Source organism: Saimiri boliviensis, chromosome 11 (genome assembly GCF_048565385.1).
Source record: "Saimiri boliviensis isolate mSaiBol1 chromosome 11, mSaiBol1.pri, whole genome shotgun sequence".
In the NCBI taxonomy this organism is placed as follows: Eukaryota; Metazoa; Chordata; class Mammalia; order Primates; family Cebidae; genus Saimiri; species Saimiri boliviensis.
The window spans coordinates 43,762,930-43,788,763 of record NC_133459.1 but is presented as its reverse complement, the minus strand read 5'-3'; the positions used below and the strand labels follow the sequence as shown (position 1 = coordinate 43,788,763).

The following is a 25,834-nucleotide window of genomic DNA, read 5'->3' as shown; positions in this document are numbered from 1 at the left end:
AACTTGTATTCGGCCCAATTTTCTAATACAATTGTTTATATTGTATCGTTGATTAACTGAATATTTTATGTTTACATTATCATGACTGTATAAATAGTATTCACAGTTGAGCCTTGCAGTATATGATTACTTTTCTCTTTCTTCCTCTTGTTTTCCTAAACATTGTCTTCTTTTTTCATTTGCTTGTTTTCTATGTATTTATCACTAATTCCACCCAAGTCCCAAGTTGTGTGAATTTCCTCTCCTTACATTGCAACACACTAGATGTTCTCTCAGTTTCAAATTCTTCAAGGTACCTCTCCTAAAGCTTTTCTAATCTGAGGTAGTTGCCCTGCTATAGAGCTGTCATTTTAGGTTCACCCGTCACTGTCATATCTTGAACCTAAATTTCCTCTTTCTTACTTTTTAGGTTCACCCTTCACTGTCATGTCTTAAACCTCATATTTTCTTTATTTTCTTCTTTTTCTAATTTATATCCACATTTTCTGTAGGACACATCCTCTGGAAGCCTCCTAAGATAGAAATTGTGAAAAGTAAATTTTTTTTCCTTGCTGTGTCTCCAGGCTGGAGTGCAGTGGTGTGATCTCAGCACTGTGCAACCTCCGCCTCCCCGGTTTAAGCAATACCCCTGCCTCAGCCTCCCGAGTAGCTGGGACTACAGGTGCACGCCACCACACCCAGCTAAGTTTTGTATTTTTAGTAGAGACAGGGTTTCACCATTTTGTCCAGGATGATCTCAATCTCCTGACCTTGTGATCTGCCCACCTTGGCCTCCTAAAGTGCTGGGATTATAGGCATGAGCCACAGCGCCTGGCCCGTGAGAAGTAAGTTTTTGAGCTTTTGCATCCCTGAAAATGTCTTTATTCTGCCCACATATTTGTTTGATATTTTGGCTGAATATAAACTTCTCTTGGAAATCATATCACCACAAAATTTTGAAGGTTTTTGTTTTGTTTTACTCTCTTCTAACTTGTCTATTAAGAAATCCAACATCATTCTGATTCTTGATTCTTTGCATGAAGCCTCCTTTTTTTTCCTCTTTTTTTCTTGGGGTGGGAGGGGGAGCTTAGAGGATCTGTTTCTAAAGTTCTTCAAGTGAGAACACTTAAAATCTATTCTCTTAGGAATTTTCAAGAACACATCGTTACTAACCAATCACTGGTTGTATGAAGTCTCTTTGTGAACTTATTTCGCCTTTCTAAGTGAAATTTTGTATTCTTTGACCAAAGTCTCACAGTAGTCTTTTTTTTTTTTTTTTAACCTTTATCACATGGTATTCCCAAGCAGACTCCCATCCAAGTACTAACTGGGCCTGACTCTGCATAGATCAGATGAGATCAGATACCTTCAAGGTGCTATGGCCATAGACCCCCCAGTAGTCTAAGTTTCTACTTTCTTTTTCTTGTCTTAACTGTGCTGCCCAGGACCTACAATAAAATTATGTGTACAAATGATGCCAGTTGGCACCCTTTTTCATTCCTTATTTTAAAAGGAATATTTTCAACATCTTTCCAGTTAAAATGATGTTTACTATAGGTTTGTGTTTGTTTGTTTTGAGATAGTCTCTGTCACCCAGGCTAGAGTGCAGTGGCCCAGTCTTGACTCACTGCAACCTCTGCCTCCTGGTTTTAAGCAATTCTCCTGCCTCAGCCTCCGAAGTAGGTAGGATTACAGGCATGTACCACCATGCTCGACTAATTTTTGTGTTTTTGGTGGAGACGGGGTTTCACCATGTTAGCCAGGCTGGTCTCAAACTCCTAGCCTCAAATGATCCACCTGCCTTGGCCTCTCGAAATGCTAAGATTATAGCCGTGAGCCACCACGCCCAGCCTACTATACATTTTTATAGGTACTGTATAGGTCATCAGATTGAAAAAGTTCCTTTCTAGTTCTGATTTATTGGGAGTTTCTTTGCCTAAGTATACAAATTTTATCAGATGCTTTTTCCGCATCTATTCAAGTGGTCGTATGGTTTTTCTCTTTTACTCTGATGATGTGATGATACCTGGGATAAACCTAACTTGGTTATGGCTTGTGTCCTTTCACACATTGTATTAGTTTTTACTACATAACAAACATTTCTAAACTCTAATGGTTTAAAATAACAAAGATTTACTTGCTTATGAGTCTGTAGGTTGGCAGTTTGGCCTAAGTTTAGTTGAGATGGCTCATCTCTGTTCGAGTGATATCAGCTAGTGTATTAACAATTCATTACTTATAAAACTTGCCACACATTTAACAGTTTAAAACAACACTGTGGGCCAAGAATCCAGGTGTGGCTTAGCTGGGTCTTCCAGAGTCTTTCAGAAGGCTGTTGATGTCAGCTAGAGCTGGAGTCTCATCTGAAGGCTTAACTGGGAAGGGATTAGGTTCCAAGCTTACTTAGTTATTGGAGGAATTTCATTTTCTTAAGGACTATTGGACTGAGCATCAGTTTCCACCAAGCTGTTGGCCAGAAGCTACCCTTCTTTCTTTATCACTTAGGCCTTTCCAACATGGAAACTTACTTCATCAAAGCCAGCAAGGAAGAGACTCTTCTAGAAAGAAGTCACAATCTTATATAACCTAATTACAGAAATAACATTTTATTACCTTTGCCACATTCTGTTGGTTAGGAGCAAGTCACTAGGCCAGCCCACACTCACGAAGAAGGGATACACAAGGATGTGAATACCAGGAGGCAACTGCCATTCTTATCTTAGTCTCCCATAACTGAGCTCATTAATATGTTTACAGCCTTGGCTGGGCCCAGTGGCTCACGCCTGTAATCTGTACACTTTGGGAGTCAGGTGGATCACCTGAGGTCAGGAGTTTGAGACCAGCCTGGCCAACATGGCATAACCTCATCTCTACTAAAAATAAAAAAATTAGCTGGGCGTGGAGGCACATGCCTGTGGTCCCACCTACTTGGGAGGCTGAGGCAGAAGAATTGCTTGAACCTGGGAGGTGTAGGTTGCAGTGAGCCACGATCACACGGTTGCACTCCAGCCTGGGCAACAGAGCAAGACTGCACCTCCAAAAAAATAGAGAGAGAGAGAGAGAGAGAGAGAGAGAGAGAGAGAGAGAGCGCCTCAGCCTTGACAGCTGAATTTTTCTTTTCATCTAGTCTCTTACCATTCAGGGGGTAACCTAGGCTTGTTTACATGGTAGCAACAGCAGGTTCTAAGAATGACACCAGAAGCTACAAAGTCTCTTGAGGCCTAAACTCAGAACACACACTGTCACTTCAGCTTCACTCTGTTAGTTCAAAGCTAGTTACTGAGCAAGCCCAGATATAAAGGATAGGGAATTGACCTTTCCTTTGGATGGGAGGAGCTCCAACAAGTTTGTGACCCTTTTTAATTTACTCAGTATTCTATTTTGACTTGCTAATGAATAAATTTGCCTAATTTTTCTTTCTCATAATATCCTTGCCTGGTTTTGGCATCAGGATCATGCTGGCCTCATAAAATGAGTTGGAATTCCCAACTCTAGATATAGCACCTGCCATAGGGTAGGTGTACAAATATATTTATTGATTGAATAAAGGAATGAAAGGATAAGCAAATGCCTGTAGATAAGACAGAAGAATCAGAGAAGTAAAAATCAACTAGAGGAGCCGGGCACGGTGGCTCAAGCCTGTAATCCCAGCACTTTGGGAGGCCGAGGCGGGTGGATCACGAGGTCGAGAGATCGAGACCATCCTGGTCAACATGGTGAAACCCCGTCTCTACTAAAAACACAAAAAATTAGCTGGGTGTGGTGGCTCGTGCCTGTAATCCCAGCTACTCAGGAGGCTGAGGCAGGAGAATTGCCTGAACCCAGGAGGCGGAGGTTGCGGTGAGCCGAGATCGCGCCATTGCACTCCAGCCTGGGTAACAAGAGCGAAACTCCGTCTCAAAAAAAAAAAAAAAATCAACTAGAGGAAAAAACATGAATACTTGAATGTGACAGATTTTTAAAAATAGAAGTTTAGTTTTATATGCTTTTTTAAGTTTGCGTAGTCTTTCTTCATAGGAAGACAATCTATAGTTAACTACTCTGCTCCCAAAGTGAAATTCATTTTACTAAAGCAGAACAGAAAGAAACCTTTCCAAGTGTCTATAATTTGTATCACATTCTGAAGTCCCAGTTACTATGATAGCTGCAAAGAAGCAATACAAGGTGGAGGGCCTGAGAGGGAGAGAAATGTGACTAATGTGCAACATAGCTGAAAAATTGGCTGGCTAGTAATTATTCCTCGCAGGACATCAGTGATTCAAGGTTTCTGTGAGCCTTAGGACTTGGGTAGGGTAAGCATTCCAAATTATATCCAAAAATAACATCTCTGTGTTTCTTTTTTAAATGGCTGGCTTATAATGAGACCTTTACAGACTTTGTTACATTCTCGAGTTTCCATGTAATATGTAAATTGATATATGTCTAAGCTGCTATGTGGCATTTAAAATTCTCTGCAAAATTTAGCTTCAGATTGGCAATATTTGCTCTTCCTTTTTTGAATTTCACTTAGTTATTGAACAAAAAATCCCAACATATAATTTTTCATAATTTTTTTCCTCATTTATATTCTAACACTGCATATAGAGACCATCTAATTGGTGATCTTGAATGGTTTCAAGTACCTGAGCTAAACATATCGCACAATTGAATAATATATTTGGTTATAGGTATACAGGCAGCTTTAGCCAACAGTGAAACAAATTCTGTTAACTTAGCAGCCACTGTCTGTCAGTAGGAAGCAAATTCATCTTTACAGATCTCATTTTTCCTAGAGCTAAACTTTCTGTTTCTCCTTTATAAAGAGGTGTTGAGGCATTGCTTCATTTGGTTGTTTTGAGGGCTAAATTAGAGGATGTATTTTATTTACTTTTTTTTTTTTTTTTTTTTTTGAGACGAAGTCTTGCTCTTTGCAGTGGCGTGATCTCAGCTCACTGCAGCCTTCGCCTCCCATATTCAAGCAATTCTCCTGCTTCACCCTCCCAAGTAGCTGGGACTGCAGGCGCACCACTACACCCAGCTAGTTTTTGTATTTTTAGTAGAGGTGGGGTTTCATCACACTGGCCAGGATGGTCTCGATCCCTTGACCTTGTGATCCATTCGCCTTGGCCTCCCAAAGTGCTGGGATTACAGGGGTGAGCCACCATGCCTAGCCTGTTTAATTTTTTTAACTTAACATTTTATTTAATGTTTTGATTAATAACACTATTATAAATGCTTTACAAATACTAATACATTTAATCTGCATAATAAACCTGTGAGGCAAACACTATTATTATCCCCATTTTGTAGACGAAACTGAGGAACAGAGAGGTTAAGTAACTTGCTCTAACATAAACTAGTAATTGGCTGAGCTGTCTGGCTCCAGAAGTTCTGTTTTTAATCCTTATGCTATTTTGTCACTATGTGAAAATGTTTCTGTAAGCTATAGATACTGTACAGAAATTAGTAGCACATGTTATTAAGTATGTAACACTGTACAAGGTTTATGGGAAATATAAAAGAATCAGAAGTCTGCCTTTGAAGAGTTTACAATCTAGTTGGGGAAGAGAAGTATGACATAGAAAACAGCAATAATATAGCAGCCTGTAAGATCATTGTCTACTGAGAACTCTTCACGTATAATAAAACATGCACTTTTCTTTTTTTGAGACAGAGTCTCACTCTGACACTGGGCTGGAGTGCAGTGGTGAGATCTCAGCTCACTTCAACCTCTGCCTCCCAGGTTCAAGCGATTCTCCTGCCTTAGCCTCTGGAGTAGCTGGGACTACCAGCTCAGGCCACACCCAGCTTTTTTTTTTTTTTTTTTTGTATTTTTAGTTGAGACAGGATATCACAATGTTGGCCAAGGTGGTCTCAATCTTTTGACCTCATGATTCACCTGCCTCAGCCTCCCACTTTTTTTTTTTTTTTTTTTTTTTTTTTTTGAGACGGAGTTTCGCTCTTGTTGCCCAGGCTGGAGTGCAATGGCACGATCTCGGCTCACCGCAACCTCCGCCTCCTGGGTTCAGGCAATTCTCCTGTCTCAGAGGGATTACAGGCACACGTCACCATGCCCAGCTAATTTTTTTAGTATTTTTAGTAGAGACGGGGTTTCACCATGTTGACCAGGATGGTCTCGATCTCTTGACCTGGTGATCCACCCGCCTCGGCCTCCCAAAGTGCTGGGATTACAGGCTTGAGCCACCGCGCCTGGCCTCCCACTTTTTTTTTAATGCCTTATACATAGCATAGAATCTAGTGTAGTTAATGTTGGTTGAATGTAGATTACTTTAAATAATATTAGTCCCATTTCCACAGTAAGAAGACCTACGTTATTATTTGCAGACAGAAAATTCTTTTTTTAAAAAAGGAGTGATCTAAATAAATAATTTTATTTATTTATTTATTTATTATTTATTTATTTATTTATTTATTTATTTTTTGAGATAGAGTCTCATTCTGTCACCCAGGCTCGAGTGCAGTGGTGCCATCTCGGCTCACTGCAACCCCCATCTCCCAGGTTCAAGCGAATCTCCTGCCTCGGCTTCCTCAGTAGCTGGGTCTGCAGGCACACGCCACCACACCTGGCTAATTTTTGTATTTTTAGTAGAGACGGGGTTTCACCATGTTGGTCAGGCTGGTCTTGAACTCCTGGTGTCATTATCCGCCCACCTTGGCCCCCCAAAGTGTTGGGATTACAGGCATGAGCCACTGCACCCACCCTTCAATCCTGTATTGGTTCCAAGAGCACTAAGCAGATATTCTGTTCCCTGGCTTAGTCATGCTTGCAGGGCAAATGGCTTTATTTGACTTTTTTTTTTCTTTTGGATGATTCAGTGGAGCAGCGTGACTTCATTGGAGTGGACAGCACAGGAAAGAGGCTGCTCTTCATGGCTAATGAAGCAGACTTGGATGAAGAACTGGTCATTAAGGGATCCATCCTACAGAAGTAAGCCCTAGGGTTTTTTTCTTCTGGCAATTCTTCTTGTCTTAAAACAAAATAAAACCACCCAGTGGATGGGAAAGAGGGAATGAAAACTAGATTATACTGTGTGAAACTGACAAAAGTATGTGGTGTTTTTCCCATGAGACAGCATGAAGGCTTTTCTTCACTGCGTTCGCCTGTTTCCCTGTCTTTTCTTGCCAAGGTAGAGCCAAATCCTGCATAAGAGTAAGGCAAAGCAGCTGTGGGGAGAACAGGACTGTCTTTCCGAAGTGTTATAAAACCCTCTTTAAAAAAAAAAAAAAAGTGGTTAAAAAAACACATAGCATAAAATGTACCATTCTAACTTTTTTTTTTTTTTTTTTGAGACGGAGTCTCTCTCTGCTACCCAGACTGGAGTGCAGTGGCGCAATTTTGGCCCACTGCAGCCTCTGGTTCAAGTGGTTCTCCTGCCTCAGCCTCCTGAGTAGCTGGGATTACAGGTATGCACCAACACGCCCAGCTAATTTTTGTATTTTTAGTAGAGACGGAGTTTCACCATGTCAGCCAGGCTGTTCTCAAACTCCTGACCTCAAGTGATCCACCTGCCTTGGCCTCCCAAAGTGCTGGGATTACAGTCATGAGCCACCACACCTGGCCCATTCTAAGTGGCCATTTTTAAGTCAACAGTTCAGTAGTGTTAAATGTGTTCACATTGTAGTGAAACAGATCTCGAGAACTTTGATTTTACAAATCTGAAATTCTATACCCGTCAGGCAACAGCTCCACTTTTCCTTCTCTCAACAAGCCCTTACTACCCACAATTCTACTTTAAATACCTCATGTAAGTGAAATTATACAATAGTTGTCCTTTTGTGACTGGCTTATTTTACTTAGCATAATGTCCTTAAGATTTGTCCATGTTGTAGCATATAACTGGATTTCCTTTTTATTTTAAGGCTGAATAATATTTCACTGTATATATGTACGACATTTTCTTCTATTTATCCACTGACAGACATTTGGGTTGCTGCCTCCTCTTGGCTATTGTGAATAGTGCTACAGTGAACATGGGTATACAGACATCTCTTCAAGACCTTGCTTTCAGTTCTTTTGGATGTATATCCAGAAGTGCGATTACTGGATCAAATGGTAGAGAACTATGATGTTTAATTTTCTGAGGAACCTACATACTATTTCCATAGCATTTTCACCATTTTACACTCCACCAACAGTGCATAAGAGTTCCAATTCCCCTACACCAGCACTTACATGGTAGCTGGTCTCAGATAAAGAAGGATAAGAGACAACAATTCATTTATATTATATCAAAACAAATAAAACATTAAGCATGAACAAGATCAAAAGAGTCAGAATGTCAGCTGTACAAATATACTACAGAAAACGAAAGCAAGAAAAAATGTCCTGTAAAAGACAAAGAACCTATCCTGAAAAAAACATAACTCAAGAAATAGAAGAAATTTTCTTAAAACTATTCAACTGTATAACCACAAAACTTCTTATTAACATGAATTTAATAAACAAAAGTTCAGTAATGAGATGATAAACAACAAAATGAAATAAAAGAGGATATTATAGAAGTAAAAAAGAACTAAAATAAAAAAAGAAAAAGACAAAAATAAAAAAATAAAAAATAAGGATTAAATTACAGAGTTAATAAATTTTAAAATAACAAAAGAACAGAGTAGACACCACTGAAAAATCAAATTATTGACATACAGGGATGGTTTGAGATACTCAGTGATCTAGGTAAAAAAGAAAATCATTTAAGAAATTAGAATCTTGCCAGGCGCGGTGGCTTAAGCCTGTAATCCCAGCACTTTGGGAGGCCGAGGCGGGTGGATCACGAGGTCAAGAGATGGAGACCATCCTGGTCAACATGGTGAAACCCCGTCTCTACTAAAAATACAAAAAACTAGCTGGGCGTGGTGGCGCGTGCCTGTAATCCCAGCTACTCAGGAGGCTGAGGCAGGAGAATTGCCTGAGCCCAGGAGGCGGAGGTTGCGGTGAGCCGAGATCGCGCCATTGCACTCCAGCCTGGGTAACAAGAGCGAAACTCCGTCTCAAAAAAAAAAAAAAAGAAAAAAGAAATTAGAATCTTTGAGGTTGGAGGATCACTTGAGCCCAGCAGGTTTAGGCTGCTGTTAGCCATGTTGTACTGCTGCACTCCAGGCTGGGTGACAAAGTGAGACCCTGTCTCAAAAAATGAAAGAAAGAGAGAGAGAGAGAGGAGGGAGGGAAGAAGGAAAGGAGGGAAAGAAAGAAAATAAAGATATTAGAATCTCATAGAAATGAAATACAAAGATAATTAAATATAATTAATGAATTAACACCTCTGAATTAGAACATGGAGTTCTAGAAAGAAAGAACAGAGAAATGAAGGGGGAAGAAAACATCAGTGAAATGTTTTTTTTAATTTTCCGAGGATAAAAGGAGCCGGGTTTCTAGACTGAAAGAATGACAGGAAAATGGATGAAAAGAAGCATACCAGGGTTTTCATTGTGAAATTTTATGACTGGTAACAAAGAGATCTTACAAGCCTCCGGAAAGGAGAGAGGATATCATATACAAAGGAATTAAAACAGTTTTGAACTTCCTAGCATCAACACTGGAAACTATAAATAAACAATGCCTTTAACATTCCTAATTCTGTCTAATCAAACTATCAATCAAATATGAGAGTAGAATGAGAACTTTTTAGACATTTGCTTTCCATGTATCTGTTTTCAGAAAGCTACTAGACAAGGATGCCCATTTTCACCGCTATTATTGAACATAGTACTGGAAGTCCTAGCTACAGCAGTCAAACAAGAGAAGGAAATAAAGGGCATCTAAATTGGAAAGGAAGAAGTCAAATTATCTGTGTTTGCAGATGATATAATCTTATATTTGGAAAAACCTAAAGACTCCACTGAAAAACTATTAGCACCGATAAATACAGTAAAGTTGCAGGATACAAAGTCAACATATGAAAATCAGTAGCATTTCTGGCCGGGCGCGGTGGCTCAAGCCTGTAATCCCAGCACTTTGTGAGGCCGAGGCGGGTGGATCACGAGGTCGAGAGTTTGAGACCATCCTGGTCAACATGGTGAAACCCTGTCTCTACTAAAAATACAAAAAATTAGTTGGGCATGGTGGCTCGTGCCTGTAATCCCAGCTACTTAGGAGGCTGAGGCAGGAGAATTGCATGAACCCAGGAGGCGGAGGTTGCGGTGAGCCAAGATCGCGCCATTGCACTCCAGCCTGGGTAACGAGCGAAACTCCGTCTCAAAAAAAAAAAAGAAAAGAAAAGAAAATCATTAGCATTTCTATTTGCCAACAGCAAAGAATTAGCCAGGTATGGTGGCACATGCCTGTAGTCCCAGCCACTTGGGAGGGTGACGCATGAGAATTGCTAGAACCTGGGAGGTGGAGGTTGCAGTGAGCCAAGATGGGGCCACTGCACTCCAGCATAGACAACAGAGAGAGCCTCAGTCTAAAAAAAAAAAAAAAAAAAAAAAATCTGAAAAAGAAATCAAGAAAGTAATCCCATTACAATAGTTACAAATAAAATAAAATACCTAGGGGTTAACTTAACCAAAGAAGCAAAAGATCTCTACAATGAAAATTATAGAATACTGATGCCAAAATTTGAAGAGGACACAAAAAATGGAAAGATATTCCACGTTCATGGATTGAAAGACTCAATATTGTTACAATGCCCATACTCCTCAAAGCAACCTACAGATTTTTTGAAATCCCTATCAAAATACCAATGACATTCTTCACAGAAATAGAAAAAACCATCCTGAAATTTATATGAAATTGGCCAGGCGTGGTGGCTCACACCTGTAATCCCAGCACTTTGTGAGGCCAAGGCAGGTGGTTCATTTGAGGTCAGGAGTTCAAGAACAGCCTGGCCAATGTGGTGAAACCCTGTCTCTACTTAAAATATAAAAATTAGCCAGGCATGGTGGTAGGCGCCTGTGATCCCAGCTACTTGGGAGGCTGAGGCAGGAGAATCTCGTGAACCCAGGAGGTGGAGTTTGCAGTGAGTCGAGATTGTGCCATTGTAGTCCAGCCTGGGTGATGGAGTGAGACTCCATCTCAAAAAAACAATTATATGGAATTACAAAAGACCCAAAATAGCCAAAGCTATCCTAAGCAAAAATTACAAGAATCACATTCCTGTAATTATCACATTACAAGAATCACTTCAAATTATACTACAGAGCTATAGTAACAAAAACAGCATGGTACTAGCATAAGCACAGACATATAGGTTAGTGGAACAGAATAGAGAACCAAAGATAAATCCATACATCTTCAGTGAACTCATTTTTGATGAAGGTACCAAGAATATACATTGGGGAAAGGACAATCTCTTCAATAAATGGTGCTAGGAAAACTGGATATCCATATGCAAAAAAATGAAACTAGACCCCTGTCTCTTGCCATACACAAAAATCAAATCAAAACGATTAAAAATCTAAATCTAAGACCTCAAACTATGAAGCTGCTACAAGAAAACATTGGGGAAAGTCTCCAGGACATTGATCTGAGCACAGGTAACCAAAGCAAAAATGGACAAATGGGATCATATTAAGTTAAAAAGCTTTCACACAACAAAGGAAACAATCAGTAAAGTGAAAAGACAACCCACAGAATGAGAAAAAATATTTGCAAACTACCTATGTGACAAGGGATTAATAACCAGAATATTGAAGGAGCTCAAACAACTCTATAGGAAAAAATCTAATAATCTTAATTTTTTAATGTGCAAAAAATCTGAATAGACATTTCTCCAAAGAAATCATATAAATGCCAAGCAGATATATGAAAAGGTGCTCAACATCACTGATATCAGAGAAATGCAAATAAAAACAATGAGATGTCATCTCACCTTAGTTAAAATGCCTTTTATCCAAAAGTGAGGCAGTAGCAAATGCTGACAAGGTTGTAGAGAAAGAGGAACTCTCATATATCTCATATACTGTTAATGGGAATGTAAATTTTTTTTATTTTTTCTTTCTTTTTTTTTTTTAGAAGCGGAATGTTTGAAGTGAGAACAAAGGGAGTGTAAATTAATACAGCCACTATGGAGAACAGTTTGGAGGTTCCTCAAAAAACTAAAAATAGGGCTACTATACAATCCAGCAATCCTACTCCTAGGTATATACCCACAAGAAAGGAAATCAGTATATCGAAGAGATACTTGTGTTCCCGTGCTTACTGTAGCACTATTCACAATAGCCAAGATTTGGAAGCAAGCTAAGTGTCCATCAACAGATGAATGGATAAAGAAAGCATGGTACATACACACAATTGTATACTATTCAGACATAAACATTGAGATTCTGTCATTTGCTAACAGATGGAACTGGAGGTCATGTTAAGTGAAATAAGCCAAGCACAGAAAGACAAACTGCATGTTTTCACTAACTTACTTGTAAGAGCTAAAAATCAGTGGAACTCATGGAGATAGAGAGTAGAAGGATGGTTACCAAAGGCTGGGAAGGGTAGAGGGTGTAGAAGAGTGGGAAATGGTCAATGGGTACAAAAAGTTAGTTAGAAAGAATGAATAAAACCTAATAGTTGCTAGTGTAGCAAGGTGACCAAGTCAAAAAAATTTAATTGTACATCTTAAAATAACTGAAAGAGTATAATTGGATTGTTTGTAACGCAAAGGATAAATGCTTAAGGTAATACCCCCATTTAACCTGATGTGATTATTACATATCATATGCCTGTATCAAAATATCTCATGTAACCCATCAATACATATACCTAGCATGTACCCACAAAAATTAAAAATTAAATTAAAAAAAGGAAAGCTACTAGAGTTTATGTAATACTGAAACCTTAGCATAAACTAAGAAAGAGGAAGACACAGGATATAAGAAAAAGCATTCACTCTTGAACCTGGGAGGTGGAGGTTGCAGTGAGCAGAGATTGCATCACTGCATTCCAGCCTGGGCAACAAGGGGAGACTGTCTCAAAACAAAAAAAAAAGAAAGAAAGAAAAAGGACATTCAATTAAGATAAAATGAATTCTCAGGATGATAATAAAGGGAGATTCAAGGATAACACATGTACACCCAGTAAAAATGGCAACCAGATCAGACTGGAATAGGTCAGAAAACTTGGGAATGATTTCTTCAAGATCATATTTCTTCTGATGAAAATGACACAATATTTGATATGTTTCAACATTTTTTGGGGTGGTGGGGACACAGCCAATCTGTGTGTGTGTGTGTGTGTGTGTGTGTGTGTGTGTGTGTGTGTATTTCAACATTTTGAGATGATGTGGAGCACTTAGTAGTTAGTTTGGAGTCGAATTATTGGTAAGCACCTAGAAAACTAAGAAATAAGACAAGTATTAAAGCAAACCACAAAAATGTGCAGGTGAAAAAATTATTAGTGACTGTGTGGTTCAGCTGCAAATAACATATATATATATTAGATGGAGTCTCACTCTGTCACCCAGGCTGGAGTACAGTGGCATGATCTCGGCTCACTACAGCCCCCGCCTCCTGGTTTCAAGTGATTCTCCTGCCTCAACCTCCCGAGTAGCTGAGATTACAGGCATGAGCCACCATACCCAGTTAATTTTTTTGTATTTTCAGTAGAGATGGGGTTTTACCATGTTGGCCAGCCTGGTTTCAAACTCCTGATCTCAAGTGATCTGCCCACCTCAGCCTCCCAAAGTGCTGGGATTACAGCCGAGAGCCACCACACCCAGCCTGTAACTAATACTTAAATACAAACAATAATGCAATCACTGATTCAGTGTAACCCAAATTATGATTTAATTACTTTGGAATGATGAGAGGAGGTTAGTATGTTGGAAGCATGAGGGGAAAAAAGAGTGAAATTGTCCTCTTCCATAGTTAATAGCTAATACATAGAGCTGAAGTCATAGTAACTTAAGCATTGGTTATTGAGCTGACAAAAATAATATAGCAATTATTGGGAAGGTAAAAGGCATAAGGAAGTATGGGTATAGATGATGGAAGCAGGGTTTGTAATGAAAATAAGTTAAATTCTGTTTTCCACAATGGAAAATCAGATTATTCCTGAAATGGAAAATCCAAGAAATACCAATATAAGAATGCTATTGACCAGGCATGGTGGCTTATGCCTGTAATCCCAGCACTTTGGGAGGCTGAGGTGGGCAAATCACCTGAGGTCAGGAGATCGAGACCAGCCTGGCTAACGTGGTAAAACCCCGTTTTTACTAAAATACAAAAATTAGCTGGGCGTGGTGGAGCATGCCTGTAATCCCAGCTACTCGGGAGGCTGAGGCAGGAGAATCGCTTGAACCCAGGAGGCAGAGGTTACAGGGAGCTGAGATGGCACCATTGCATTCCAGCATGGGCAACAAGAGCGAAACTCCATCTGAAAAAAAAAAAAAGAATGCTATTGCTGGGCATGGAGGCTCATGCCTGTACTACCAGCACTTTGGGAGGCCAAGATGGGCAGATCACGAGGTCAAGAAATCAAGACCATCCTGGCCAACATGGTGAAACCCTGTCTTCACTAAAAATACAAAAATTAGCTGGGCACAGTGGTGGCTGCCTATCATCCCAGCTACTTGGGAGGCTGGGGCAGGAGAATTGCTTGAACCCGGGAAGCAGAAGTTACAGTGAGCCAAGATCACCACTGCACTCCAGACTGGCAACAGAGTGAGACTCCATCTAAAAAAACAAAAAACAAACAAAAAAAAATTATTTGAGCATGGTGGCAGACACTTGTAGTCCCAGCTGCTGGGGAGGCTGAGGCAGAAGAATTGCTTAAACTTGGGAGGCGGAGGTTGCAGTGAGCCAGGATCATGCCTCTGCACTCCATTCCACCCTAGGTGACAGAGTGAGACTCCATCTCAAAAAAAAATTTTTTTAAGGAGTGTTATTGGTGGAAATAAATACTAAGTGGATATGGTGAAACAGTTGAAAATGGCCCTTTCTCGGGGACAGAAAATGGGCAAGAGGGAATAGATGATTCAGTTTTTTTCATGAAAAGCCTTGAGAAACTACTTGCCTCTTTATGTGCACATATAACTTCAATTTTAATTTTTTAAAATAAGAACAAGATATAATACAATAAAATTTGCTGAATCAAGTAAAATCTGCAGTATTGTATGTTCTAAGATAATTTGGTCAGTTATATTCTAATGTACTTTTTAAGCTTTGGGGATAAAGAAAGAATTCTTCAAGTATCCAAAGGCAAAAAGCAAATCTTTTACATGGAAGGAAAAATTAGGCTTACCTCTGAGTTATTCCCAACATTCAATACAAGAGGAACAATGTCCTGTCCACAGACTTTTCACGGAAGGAAAGTGGAACTCAAGAATATTATTAACTGCGTATGCAGATGGGCAGATAACCAGAAATAATAAAAGAATGTTATAAACAATGAAAATTTCATTCAAATATAAAAGCAATAGGAAGACATTCTCAAGCATGAAAACATTCAAGAATATGACATATGAACCTTGAGCCCTTTTTTTGTTTTGTTTTGAGATAGAATCTTGCTGTGTCTCGAGGCTGGAATATAGTGGCATGATTTCGGCTCACTGCAACCTCTGCCTCCTGGGCTAAAGTGATCCTCCTACCTCAGCCTCCTGAGTAGCTGTAATTACAGGTGTGCACCAGCACACTTCGCTAATTTTTAAAAAATTTTTTGTAGAGATGAAGTCTCATTATATTGCCCAGGCTGATCTCAAATCCCTGGACTCAAGTGATCCCAAAGTGTTGGGGATTACAGGAGTGAACCACCATGCCAGGCATGCACCTGTAGTCCCAGCTACTCATGGGAGAATTGCTTGAACCCAGGAGGTGGACGTGGCAGTGAGCCAGCAGAGACCCGCCTGGGCCTCCCAAAGTGCTGGGATTATAGGCGTGAGCCACCATGCCCACCTGGCTTCTGGTTTCTTCTTAACCTCCCTGGGAACTAGTTTATGGCTCCATACAATGGAATGTTAGTAAATGCCTAAATTGTAATTATATTTGACAGCAAGAGCAAGGCTTGGGCATGATGGAAGCAAAGAAGATGGACATAGTCAGCGGTGAAGTGATAATGAAGAGCAGGTGGATGTGTTTTTTTCCTTCATAGATGTCAAGCTCAGGGCCTTGAATAAGCACTGGGTCATTGAGACCAGATCTTTTATCAGTTTCCTAAGACTAGGTTGCATTTTTAGTCGTTGGCAGACTTTTTCCTTGTTCTTCTAATTTGTAACCCACACCCCAGTGATTCAGGATCTTTGATGTGTAGTTATAATAGGGTAGCTGGCTGAATAAATATGCATAAAAATGTTTTCCCATTCCTATGACCCTCTGGGATGTTGTACTTCTCCTGCCTCAGTGGGATGCTGGTTAAAAGCTATTTCGATTCAGATTTTCAAGCACTTTTTGATTATGAGAATACAGTACTTCCTCTTATCTTTTATCTTTTTTAAAAAGCTGAATTTCCAAAGATGGAGGCTAGTTTCTACTGGACAAACACGAGTTATCTTGGATAAAGCCTTTGTGTATATAGGAGAATCAGAAACTTCTTGTAAAGTTTTTTTAACTTTTGTAAATTGGGTTCAGTGTATACTGCTCAGGAGATGGGTGCGCCCAAATCTCACAAATTACCAATAAAGAACTCATGTAACCAGATACCACCTGTTCCCCCAAAACCTATGAAAATAAAATTTTAAAGAGAGAGAGAGAGAAAGAGAAGGACAGTGATAGAATGTACATTCCATCAGTTTTCTCTCTTTCTGAGAGAGGGGCTGCATGTGGTGGCTCGCACCTGTAATCCCAGCACTTTGGGAGGCTGAGGTGGGAGGATTGCTTGAACCCAGAAGTTTGAGGCCAGCCTGGGTAACATAGCAAGACCGAATTTCTCTTTTTAAAAAGGTTGGTGGGGGTGGGGGGGGAAGCATTACTTGTCGGGGGTGGGGGAAATAAAATGTTTTCTTGATTTCAAAAACACCTGCTAGAATATGGTCAAGTACACAGGCAGTCTCCCTAGCAAGGTATTTGGTCATCAGTCAGTACTAGTAACTTTACTCCAAAGGGCCCAGATTCTTACTACCTCATTGGATTTAAACAAAGTACAACAACTTTCCTCCATGTCTGATTGATGTATTTCTGACTTGGAGAGGCATTACATGTAGTCAGAAAGAATGTTACTGGTAGGGAGAGCTTGTATTTGCAGTCTAGTCTCGAGACAAACCAACTGTATAACCTTGAGCAAATAACTTTATTTCTCTAAGCCTCAGTTTCCCCAGCTGAAATTGGCTTAGTTGGTCTTGAAAGAACCCCCCGCTCCAGCTCTAAAATTTCTGCTTTATTTCTGACAGTCATGTGTTTTTAATAGTTCATAAGTAAAAGATGTTCGTGCCAAATATTTAATAAGAAAATCATGTAGCTTTTCCCCAATGTTACATTGTTTTCTTTTGAATAGCTGTCATGCTTTTTTACTGGAAGAGTAAGGAAAATATTAAAACAAGCTCCTAAAGGGTATCTTTAAAATGGAATAAAATGTTCACAAGGTCATCCTGGAAGATTTAGACATTTATATCTGGGGAGTCAAGGACTTCAGTCAAGACCTCAAAGATCCTGGCCAGATCTGTATTTCTGGGACTACAGATTATGAGAAATGGTTTAAATCCTTGATTATTTTCACAATGGTGTGGAAGTCTTGAAATACTATTCATGTAAACTAGTGCCTCACTGCTGCTAACCAGCCCTAATTCCCAAAATGCCTCTCTAATTTGCAGTTTGGGGTGGGCGTGAGTCCAGAAGGGCAGAAGGACTTGTGGAAGTTAAGATCACAGACCTTTTCCAAGGTATCTTGTCCAGTGTATTCTTACTCTTCTGTACTTTTAATTTACTTCTATAAAATGATACGGCTATAAGAGAACCCATGTCAATAACATTAAGTCTTTTCTTTGGAACTGGCTATATAGACTTCAGAGAGAAATCTTCCAATCTCCTGCCTGGGTGGGTAAAAGCTGTGCTGCCAATTCCTGATCATTTTAGGGCTCCCGAGATACAAATCAAGTTGCTTCTTAGCTTTCCTTATAGCTGGTTTAGGATTCAGCTTTCTTGAATATGCTAAGTCGGTTACCACTACCATCCTGTTGTTTTCGAGCTTCCAAAATTTGGTTGTCATCTCTTCTTTCTCTTCTTGTGGTCTTTGTTCTTGTAGACTTGTTTCTTTAAAACAACAACAACAACTTTGTGCCGACACTTTAATGAGTTTTCAGAAGGAGGATGGGTTAACGCTTATGTTAACCCATCTTTACCCAGAGTCCTGTTCCCTTCATTTCAATCTCGTATCTTTCTAGACCCTTAACTACTACAACTCCTACCATCTCTCTTTTCTCTCCAGCCCCCGCTTTCTCCCACACATTTCCTTCTTCATCCAGTCTAGATCCTGCGCCTTCAGGCATTTCTCTCCATGTCCAAAGTCTTCAGGAGAAATATTATGCATGGTTTCAAATTGGCAACAGTATAAATTCATGGCTCCTATCTTAGCTGAACCCTGAGAATTACTCTGTATTCTTACATTTGTCTGGGGCCAGCTTCCCAGTCCTCTTAGATGCTGTTCTCTTTTTTTTTTTTTTTTTTTTTGAGATGGAGTTTTGCACTTGTTACCCAGGCTGGCGTGCAATGGCACGATCTCGGCTCACCGCAACCTCCGCCTCCCGGGTTCAGGCAATTCTCCTGCCTCAGCCTCCTGAGTAGCTGGGATTACAGGCACGCGCCGCCATGCCCAGCTAATTTTTTTGTATTTTTAGTAGAGATGGGGTTTCACCATGTTGACCAGGATGGTCTCGATCTCTTGACCTCGTGATCCACCTGATGCTGTTCTCTATTATCACCACTCTCCTGCCAAAACATGACCCTGCTGATTTCCCCAGCTACCCCTATCCATGACTTTGTCTTTATTCAGACCCGCCTTCAATTCCTTCCCTCCATCATTAGAAGAAGTTTGGGACCAGTCCCTTAATTTACCTTTTACTCCTTTTTTTCTGCCACTCCTAGAACCTTTCTCCATTAGTTTTTTCAACACTCTTCAGAATTTTCAGTTTTGCATTCTACTATCTCTTTACCCCAAACCTATGAATACATTGCTTATAGAATAAAGCACAAATTCCTAAAGCCCTCAGTTATCTAACCATGCTTACCCTTCCAGCCTTATATCTCATCTTTCTCTAACACAATCCCATTCTCAACATTCCATCAGTAGCTATGGAGAGTTGCATGATTCTCTTAGCTTCTGCATTCCTTTTAATGCCTTTATCCTTTTACTTTCACAATTCCTGATACTCCTTCAGCCAAAGTTACTCTTCTCTCCCTGGCTAAGTACCCATTTTTCTTTCAAGACAGCTCAAATATCATTTTTCTGTGAAGGCTTTTCTAATCTTTCCTGTCATAGGCAGAACTGTGCTTCCTTTGTGCTCCCCTATATATTGAAGAGAGTTCTGTGGTAACATCTATAACCCTGTATTGCTCTGGATTATAAGTTACATGAGGAAAGTGGTTATATTTTGTCTTTCTAGACCTAAGGTCTAATATATGGCCTGGCATATAGTAGGGTCCCAATAAATTTGTTGGAAGAGGACATTAATGGAGCCAAAGTATCATCTTGTGTTTGAATATGCTGTGGCAACAGAGTCATTATGGGCAGAGCTGAGATCTCTTAATCTTGTGTATTGGAGAAGAGGCTGGAACAGCGTTATCTGCACCACATTCTTCTGATCAAAGCAGTCACAAGCCCCACCCAGATTCATGACATGGCAAAATAGACTCTACCTCGTGGTGGGAAGAGCTACAAAGTCACTTTACAAAAGAATGTGGGTACAGAGAGGGGAATAATTATGGCCATTTTTAAAACAATCTACTGTAGTCCCAACTACCAAAGCATTCTAAGTAGGGAATGACATGGTCCAATTTGCCTTCAAAAGATAACTCTGGATGTAATATGGAGAAGGGAATGGAGTTGGGTAAGAGAGGATGCAGAGAGACCAAGTAAGGGAAGGTATGGTAGTAATCCAGGTAAGAAGTGATGGTTAATTTGGACTAGGGTATTAACAGTGGAGTTGGAGAAAAGTAGATAAATTAGAGAAGGATTTAGCAGGTAAAATCTGAGGACTTAGTGTTTGAACCTTGGGGTTGAGAGGTGGAGTGGTGTCAAAAATGACTCTGATTTCAGGTTTGAGCAACAGAATAATGACATAGGGAAGCCTAGGTTTGTGGCAGGGAGATCCAAAGTTCATTTGGGCATCCAGGTAAAGGTGTCAAGAGGAAGTCATGTATAGACTTGGTGCTAAGAGGATAGGACTATGCTTCAGATATAAATTTGTAAGCATTAATATATAGATGTCAATTTAGTGTCTTGCATATACCTGGTTCTCAGGAGAAAGTTATTTACCCAACTATTGAACTTCAAAGATGGGAAATGTCTGAGCGAGGTTTGGTTTTTTTGTGTTTTTGAGACAGTCTCACTCTGTCACCAGGCTGGAGTGCAGTGGCACCATCGCAGCTCACTGCAACCTCTGCCTCCAGGTTCAAGAAATTTTCCTGCCTCAGCCTCCTGAGTAGCTGGGACTACAGGCACACGCCACCATGCCCAGCTAATTTTTGTATTTTTATTGATTGATTGATTGATTGAGACGGAGTCTCACTCTGTCACCCAGGCTGGAGTATGGTGGCACAATCTCGGCTCCCTGCAACCTCTGCCTCCTGGGTTCAAGCGATTCTCCTGCCTCAGCCTCCTGAGTAGCTAAGATTACAGGCACACATCGCCATGCCCAGCCAATTTTTGTATTTTTAGTAGAGACAGGGTTTCACCATGTTGGCCAGGATGGTCTCCATCTCTTGACCTCATGATCTGCCTGCCTCAGCCTTCCAAAGTGCTGGGATTACAGGCATGAGCCAGTCACCGTGCCCGGCTGCAAGGTTGTTTTTTGTTTGTTTTGTTTTTTGTTTTTTTTTTTGTTTTTGAGACGGAGTTTCGCTCTTGTTGTGAAAACAACCTTGCCGGGTGCAGTGGCTCACGCCTGTAATCCCAGCACTTTGGGAGGCCGAGTGGGGTAGATCACCTGAGGTCAGGAGTTCAAGACCAGCCTGACCAACATGGTGAATCCCCGTCTCTACTAAATACAAAAAATTAGCGAGGTGTGGTGGTACATGACTGTAATCCCAGCTACTTGGAAGGCTGAGGCAGGAGAATCGCTTGAACCTGGGAGGCTGAGGTTGCAGTGAGCCTAGATTGCGCCATTGCACTCCAGGCTGGGCAACAGGAGTGAAACTCCGTCTCAAAAAAAAAAAAAAATCTTTTAAATTTAGTATGACTCTAGCCATGCAGAAGCTGAAGCCAAGCTTTGATGCATTAACTCCTGAGTGATCCTTCACTGAACCTTTGCCATGACCATATCCCACACAACCAGCTTGGAACCGGGCCTGAAGACAGTAGGAATATTGCTTGGTGTACTTGGGAGAATTCTGGTCAACGCTATCACAAGGCCAGCCAAGATTCATGAGATGAGAAAATAGACTCTGCCTCATGATGGGCATGACCTGCTGAAAAGTCATATTAGCTAGACCAGGGGAGACTAGATTGGAGTGCAAATTAATGTCAGTTCTCACCTGGTGTTGTATGGGCCAGGCAGCTTAGAGGGATAACTTGAGAGACATAACTCTCTTTCGTGGGCTTGTCTTTGAGTAGGAGCTTCTTGTCAGTGGTGTTGTGCAGATTGCTTTCTTGAGCACCTCTTGGGAGTGAGAGGCTTTTAGATCTCAGCAGGTTCTGGCATGCTGGGTTGAGATGGGTGAGGGTGAACAGCAGTGTGATTCTGCCTAGGAATGCTTTGCTGACTCCTGTGTTACTTATTAGATGTGTGGCTTTCATTAGTCTGTGTAACGGTTAGTTTTATATATCAGTTTTGCTAGTCTGTAGTACCCATTTATTCTATCAAACACTAAGTGTTGCTATGAAGGTTTTTTAAATGTAATTAGTATCAACAATCTATTGATTTTAAGTAAGAGAGCTTATCTTAGCTAATCTGGGTTGGCCTCATCCAGTTAGTTAAAAGGCCTTTAAATCTAATCAAATCAGAGAACTAATTCTAAATACAGAACCAATTCAGCAAACCCATCTTTAAGATTCTGTTTTTTTTCCAGGACCACTTCTAGTAGCAATTTTTATATCAATCAGAAAAAAAGAAATGCTATGAGTCATAGAGAATAAAGGATTTATTACACAACTATAGAAGCTAGTAGAGTAGTATATGTATGCTGTTGTTTCTGTGTCTAGTGTTGACCCTGAAAATCACTATCAGTCAGCTGGACCACCAGTCAGAAAGGAAAGCTGGATGTGGATAAGAACAAGAACAAACACAGACCCACAAGGTCACTTAAAAACTGGACCTGGAGTAGCACTTGGAATCCTTAAGAATCCTTCCACTGTTGGTGGTCTCTGCTGCTTTGAGTCCAGGGTTTTCACCTAAACACAGCTGCTTTTCTTGGAGAAGGCTTGAGCACCTCAGGGCTATGGTGTCATAGCCTACCCTGCTGAAAAGGCAGACCTCTAGTTTGATAACTCCATATGCACTCCTAACAGTCAAGAATCTGTTATTCCTACCACTTACAGTACAACCAAGATCAGGCATTGGGATGGTATGGCTAGTGCCTTCCTGTATAGCGGCTACCAGATAGCCACACCACAGGTCCTTGCCCCAGCATCTCTCATTAGAATTATAGATAGCGGCTGGGCGTGGTGGCTCAAGCCTGTAATTCCAGCCCTTTGGGAGGCCAAGGCGGTTGGATCACGAGGTCAAGAGATTGGGACCATCCTGGCCAACATGGTGAAACCCTGTCTCTACTAAAAAAAATACAAAAATCAGCTGGGCATGGTGGCACGTGCCTGTAATCCCAGCTACTCAGGAGGCTGAGGCAGGAGAATTGCTTGAATCTGGGAGGCAGAGGTTGCAGTGAGCCAAGATCGCACCACTGCACTCCAGCCTGGCACCTGGTGACAGAGCGAGACTCTGTCTCAAAAAAAAAAAAAAAAAAAAAAAAAAAAAAACAAATTAAAAAAATGAAATTAAAAAGAAAAAAAATTATAGATAGCTAGTAAGTAATAGCCATAGGTCATTCTCTTTTCCCTAGTTCCAAGCAAACTTGATTATTTCAAGCATATCTTGGTCTCTAGTTTCTTCTTAATTGCAGTGAATAGGGAGTAGTGAATTAGCTCGGATTCTTTTAGTGGAAGAGAAGATGGTTCTTTTTGGAACATGTTTAAGATTGCCAAATAAAGTAAAAGGTGATTATCTGAAGGTCTTCAAATAAATGAGTTGTTTATGTTGTTGCATTGAACACTGCAAGATGGTTAAGTTACTGTAGGAGGCTTTTACCCTCATCAGAATCGTTGTCTCTGGTTTTATGAGTAACCGTTTCAAGCTCCAGTTTCACTGGCATCTGAATTTAGAAGCCATCCATGACATTTCATTTACTGTTAACATTCATGTTAATGCAAAGAGAAGCCTGGGATAAAATTAAGTTTCTCTTGTATTTGGCATTTTTGTTCAACTGAGTTTTCTTCATTCTGTTCTCACCCAATACTATTCTTTGGTCCCCAAACTTTAACTTAGCGTGGTTTGGAAAAAGTCATTCTGTGCAGCCTTATAGGCTGGCAGCACACACTCAGTTTTGTTTTTTGAGTTTTTTCTTTTCTTTTTTTTTTGAGAGTCTCCCTCTGTCGCCCAGGCTGGAGTGCAAGCGGCGTGATCTTAGCTCACTGCAACCTCCACCTACCAGGTTCATGCAATTCTCCTGCCTTGGCCTCCGGAGTAGCCGGGATGACAGGTGCGTGCCACCATGCCTGGCTAATTTTTTTGCAGTTTTAGTAGAAACGGGGTTTTGCCATGTTGGCTAGGCTGGTCTCAAAGTCCTGACCTCAGGTGATCAGTCCACCTCAGCCTCCCAAGTTGCTGGGATTATGGCATGAGCTGCCATGCCTGGCCAACACACTCAGTTTAAATTAGTGATGACTTTCCTTCCTCCTTTACTGAGTCACTGTGGACTGTATCAGCATGCACACCAGTCCTCCCACTAGGCTAGAAATTCTTCAGGTCTCATTCACAGCAGTGCTGAAAATCAAAATGTGTTTATACAGGGTGTCTATATAAACATCTAGATGGGTTTCCGTTTTTCACCATGCGGCTACTATAAACTGCTTCTTTGCCTATGAGCTCTTTTCTACCCACCCTTCTAGGAACTGAGCATTGTACAACGAGCATATTGGGGAATAGAACTCCCAGTTGGCCTCTGCTATACTTATGCAATGAGCAGGATAAGAACAGCCCAGTTCCTCCCACACACATGATGCTGGGAACGGGGAAGAAGGGAGCAGACCTCAAGAATATTTGGCATTGCTCTGAGCCTGGGGACCTTTGTAGATTTGAAGGGAGCGAGGATCTGAAAATCCCTGGAGATCTTTTGGGGGGAAATTAAAGATCTTTTCAACTAAAAACCTTTTTTTTAAGAGTCACTCAGAGCTTTGGACATTTAAAGTACTAATTTTGTCATTCATGGACGTATTTTCTTCTTTCGTGGCTGCCTTTCTGAACTGCTTTTTTTATTCCCTAGCTCTGTAGTTCACAGATGTTTTGTTTTGTACAATGTTCATGGTACATACATCTTTGTGTTCAGTTTTCTTTAAATTAAAGCAAATCTCAGAAAAGTTCAAAGTATACAGTCCTGCATAATCTCATGGACCAGTGGCTGTGTGGTAGTCTTTCTTACAGCTTCCCTAGAGGTCCTAAAGCTTTGTCCCTCACATACAGTATGTGTTGTTAATATTTGGAAAAAACTTTGGTAAGTAAACATTGAAACACAGATACAGCTTGATTCTTGAACTCCTTGACATTTAAAAGTAATCTTCCCAAAGCAGGCAGCTGCTTCTTTGGGAACTTTTTTTTTTTTTTTTTTTTCCCAAGAGAGGGTCTCTTTTCTGTTGCCCAGGCTGGAGTGCAGTGGTGTGTTCATGGCTCACAGCAGCCTTGAACTCCTGGGCTCAAACAGTACTCCCACCTCAGACACCCAAGTAGCTGGAACCACAGGCACATGCCACCATGCCTGGCTATATTTTTATTTATTTATTTATTTTTTAACCTACTCATGACACATAATATTTCTTTACTTTTTATAGAGACAAGATTTCCTTATGTTGCCCAAGCTGGTCTTGAACTCCTGAGCTTAAATGTTAGGATTTTATAAATTTTATAATTTTATTTCTCAAAAATTAAAAATTTTGAACCTCAAAGACACTATTAAGAAAATGAGGGTCGGGTACAGTGGCTCATGCCTGTAATCCTGGCATTTTGGGAGGCCAAACCAGGCAGATCACTTGAACTAGGAGTTCAAGACCAGCCTAGGGAATGTGGCAAAACCCATCTCTACAAAGAAAATGCAAAAATTAGCCAAGTATGGTGTCGCGTGCCTAGTCCCAGCTATTCAATAGGCTGATGAGAGAGGATCACCTGAACCCACGGAGGTTGGGGCAGCAGTGAGCTGTGATCATGCCATAGCACTCCAGCCTGGGTGACAGAGTGAGACCCTGCCTCAGAAAAAAAAATAAAAATAAGAGGCCAGGCCCAGTGGCTCATGCCTATAATCCCAGCACTTTTGGAGTCCAAGGCAGGAGGATCACTTAAAGACAGGAGTTTGAGAAGAGCCTGGGCAACAAAGTGAGACCCTGTCTATAACAAGTCTTAAAAGGTCCAGTCATGGTGACTCACACCTGTAATTCCCACTTTGGAAGGCCCAGGCGGGCAGATCACCTGAGGTCAGGAGTTCTAGACCAGCCTGGCCAACATGGTGAAACCCCATCTCTATGAAAAATACAAAAATTATCTGGATGTGGTGGTGGGCACCTGTAATCTAAGCTCCTTGGGAGGCT

At 40.7% G+C, this 25,834-nt stretch overlaps 1 protein-coding gene across 3 annotated transcripts in view; it reads left to right on the top strand.

Moving 5' to 3' along the window:
- Nucleotides 1–25,834, top strand: part of EIF2B3 (eukaryotic translation initiation factor 2B subunit gamma) — a 133,570-nt gene that overhangs the window by 48,226 nt on the left and 59,510 nt on the right. For 2 of the 3 annotated variants that reach the window (XM_074380712.1, XM_074380713.1), the window contains exons 5-6: nucleotides 6,796–6,907; nucleotides 7,270–7,383. In XM_074380712.1, coding sequence (XP_074236813.1) covers nucleotides 6,796–6,907; nucleotides 7,270–7,383 — 226 coding nt within the window. The remainder of the gene's footprint in view (nucleotides 1–6,795; nucleotides 6,908–7,269; nucleotides 7,384–25,834) is intronic. The other variant, XM_039474160.2, reaches the window with a different exon arrangement.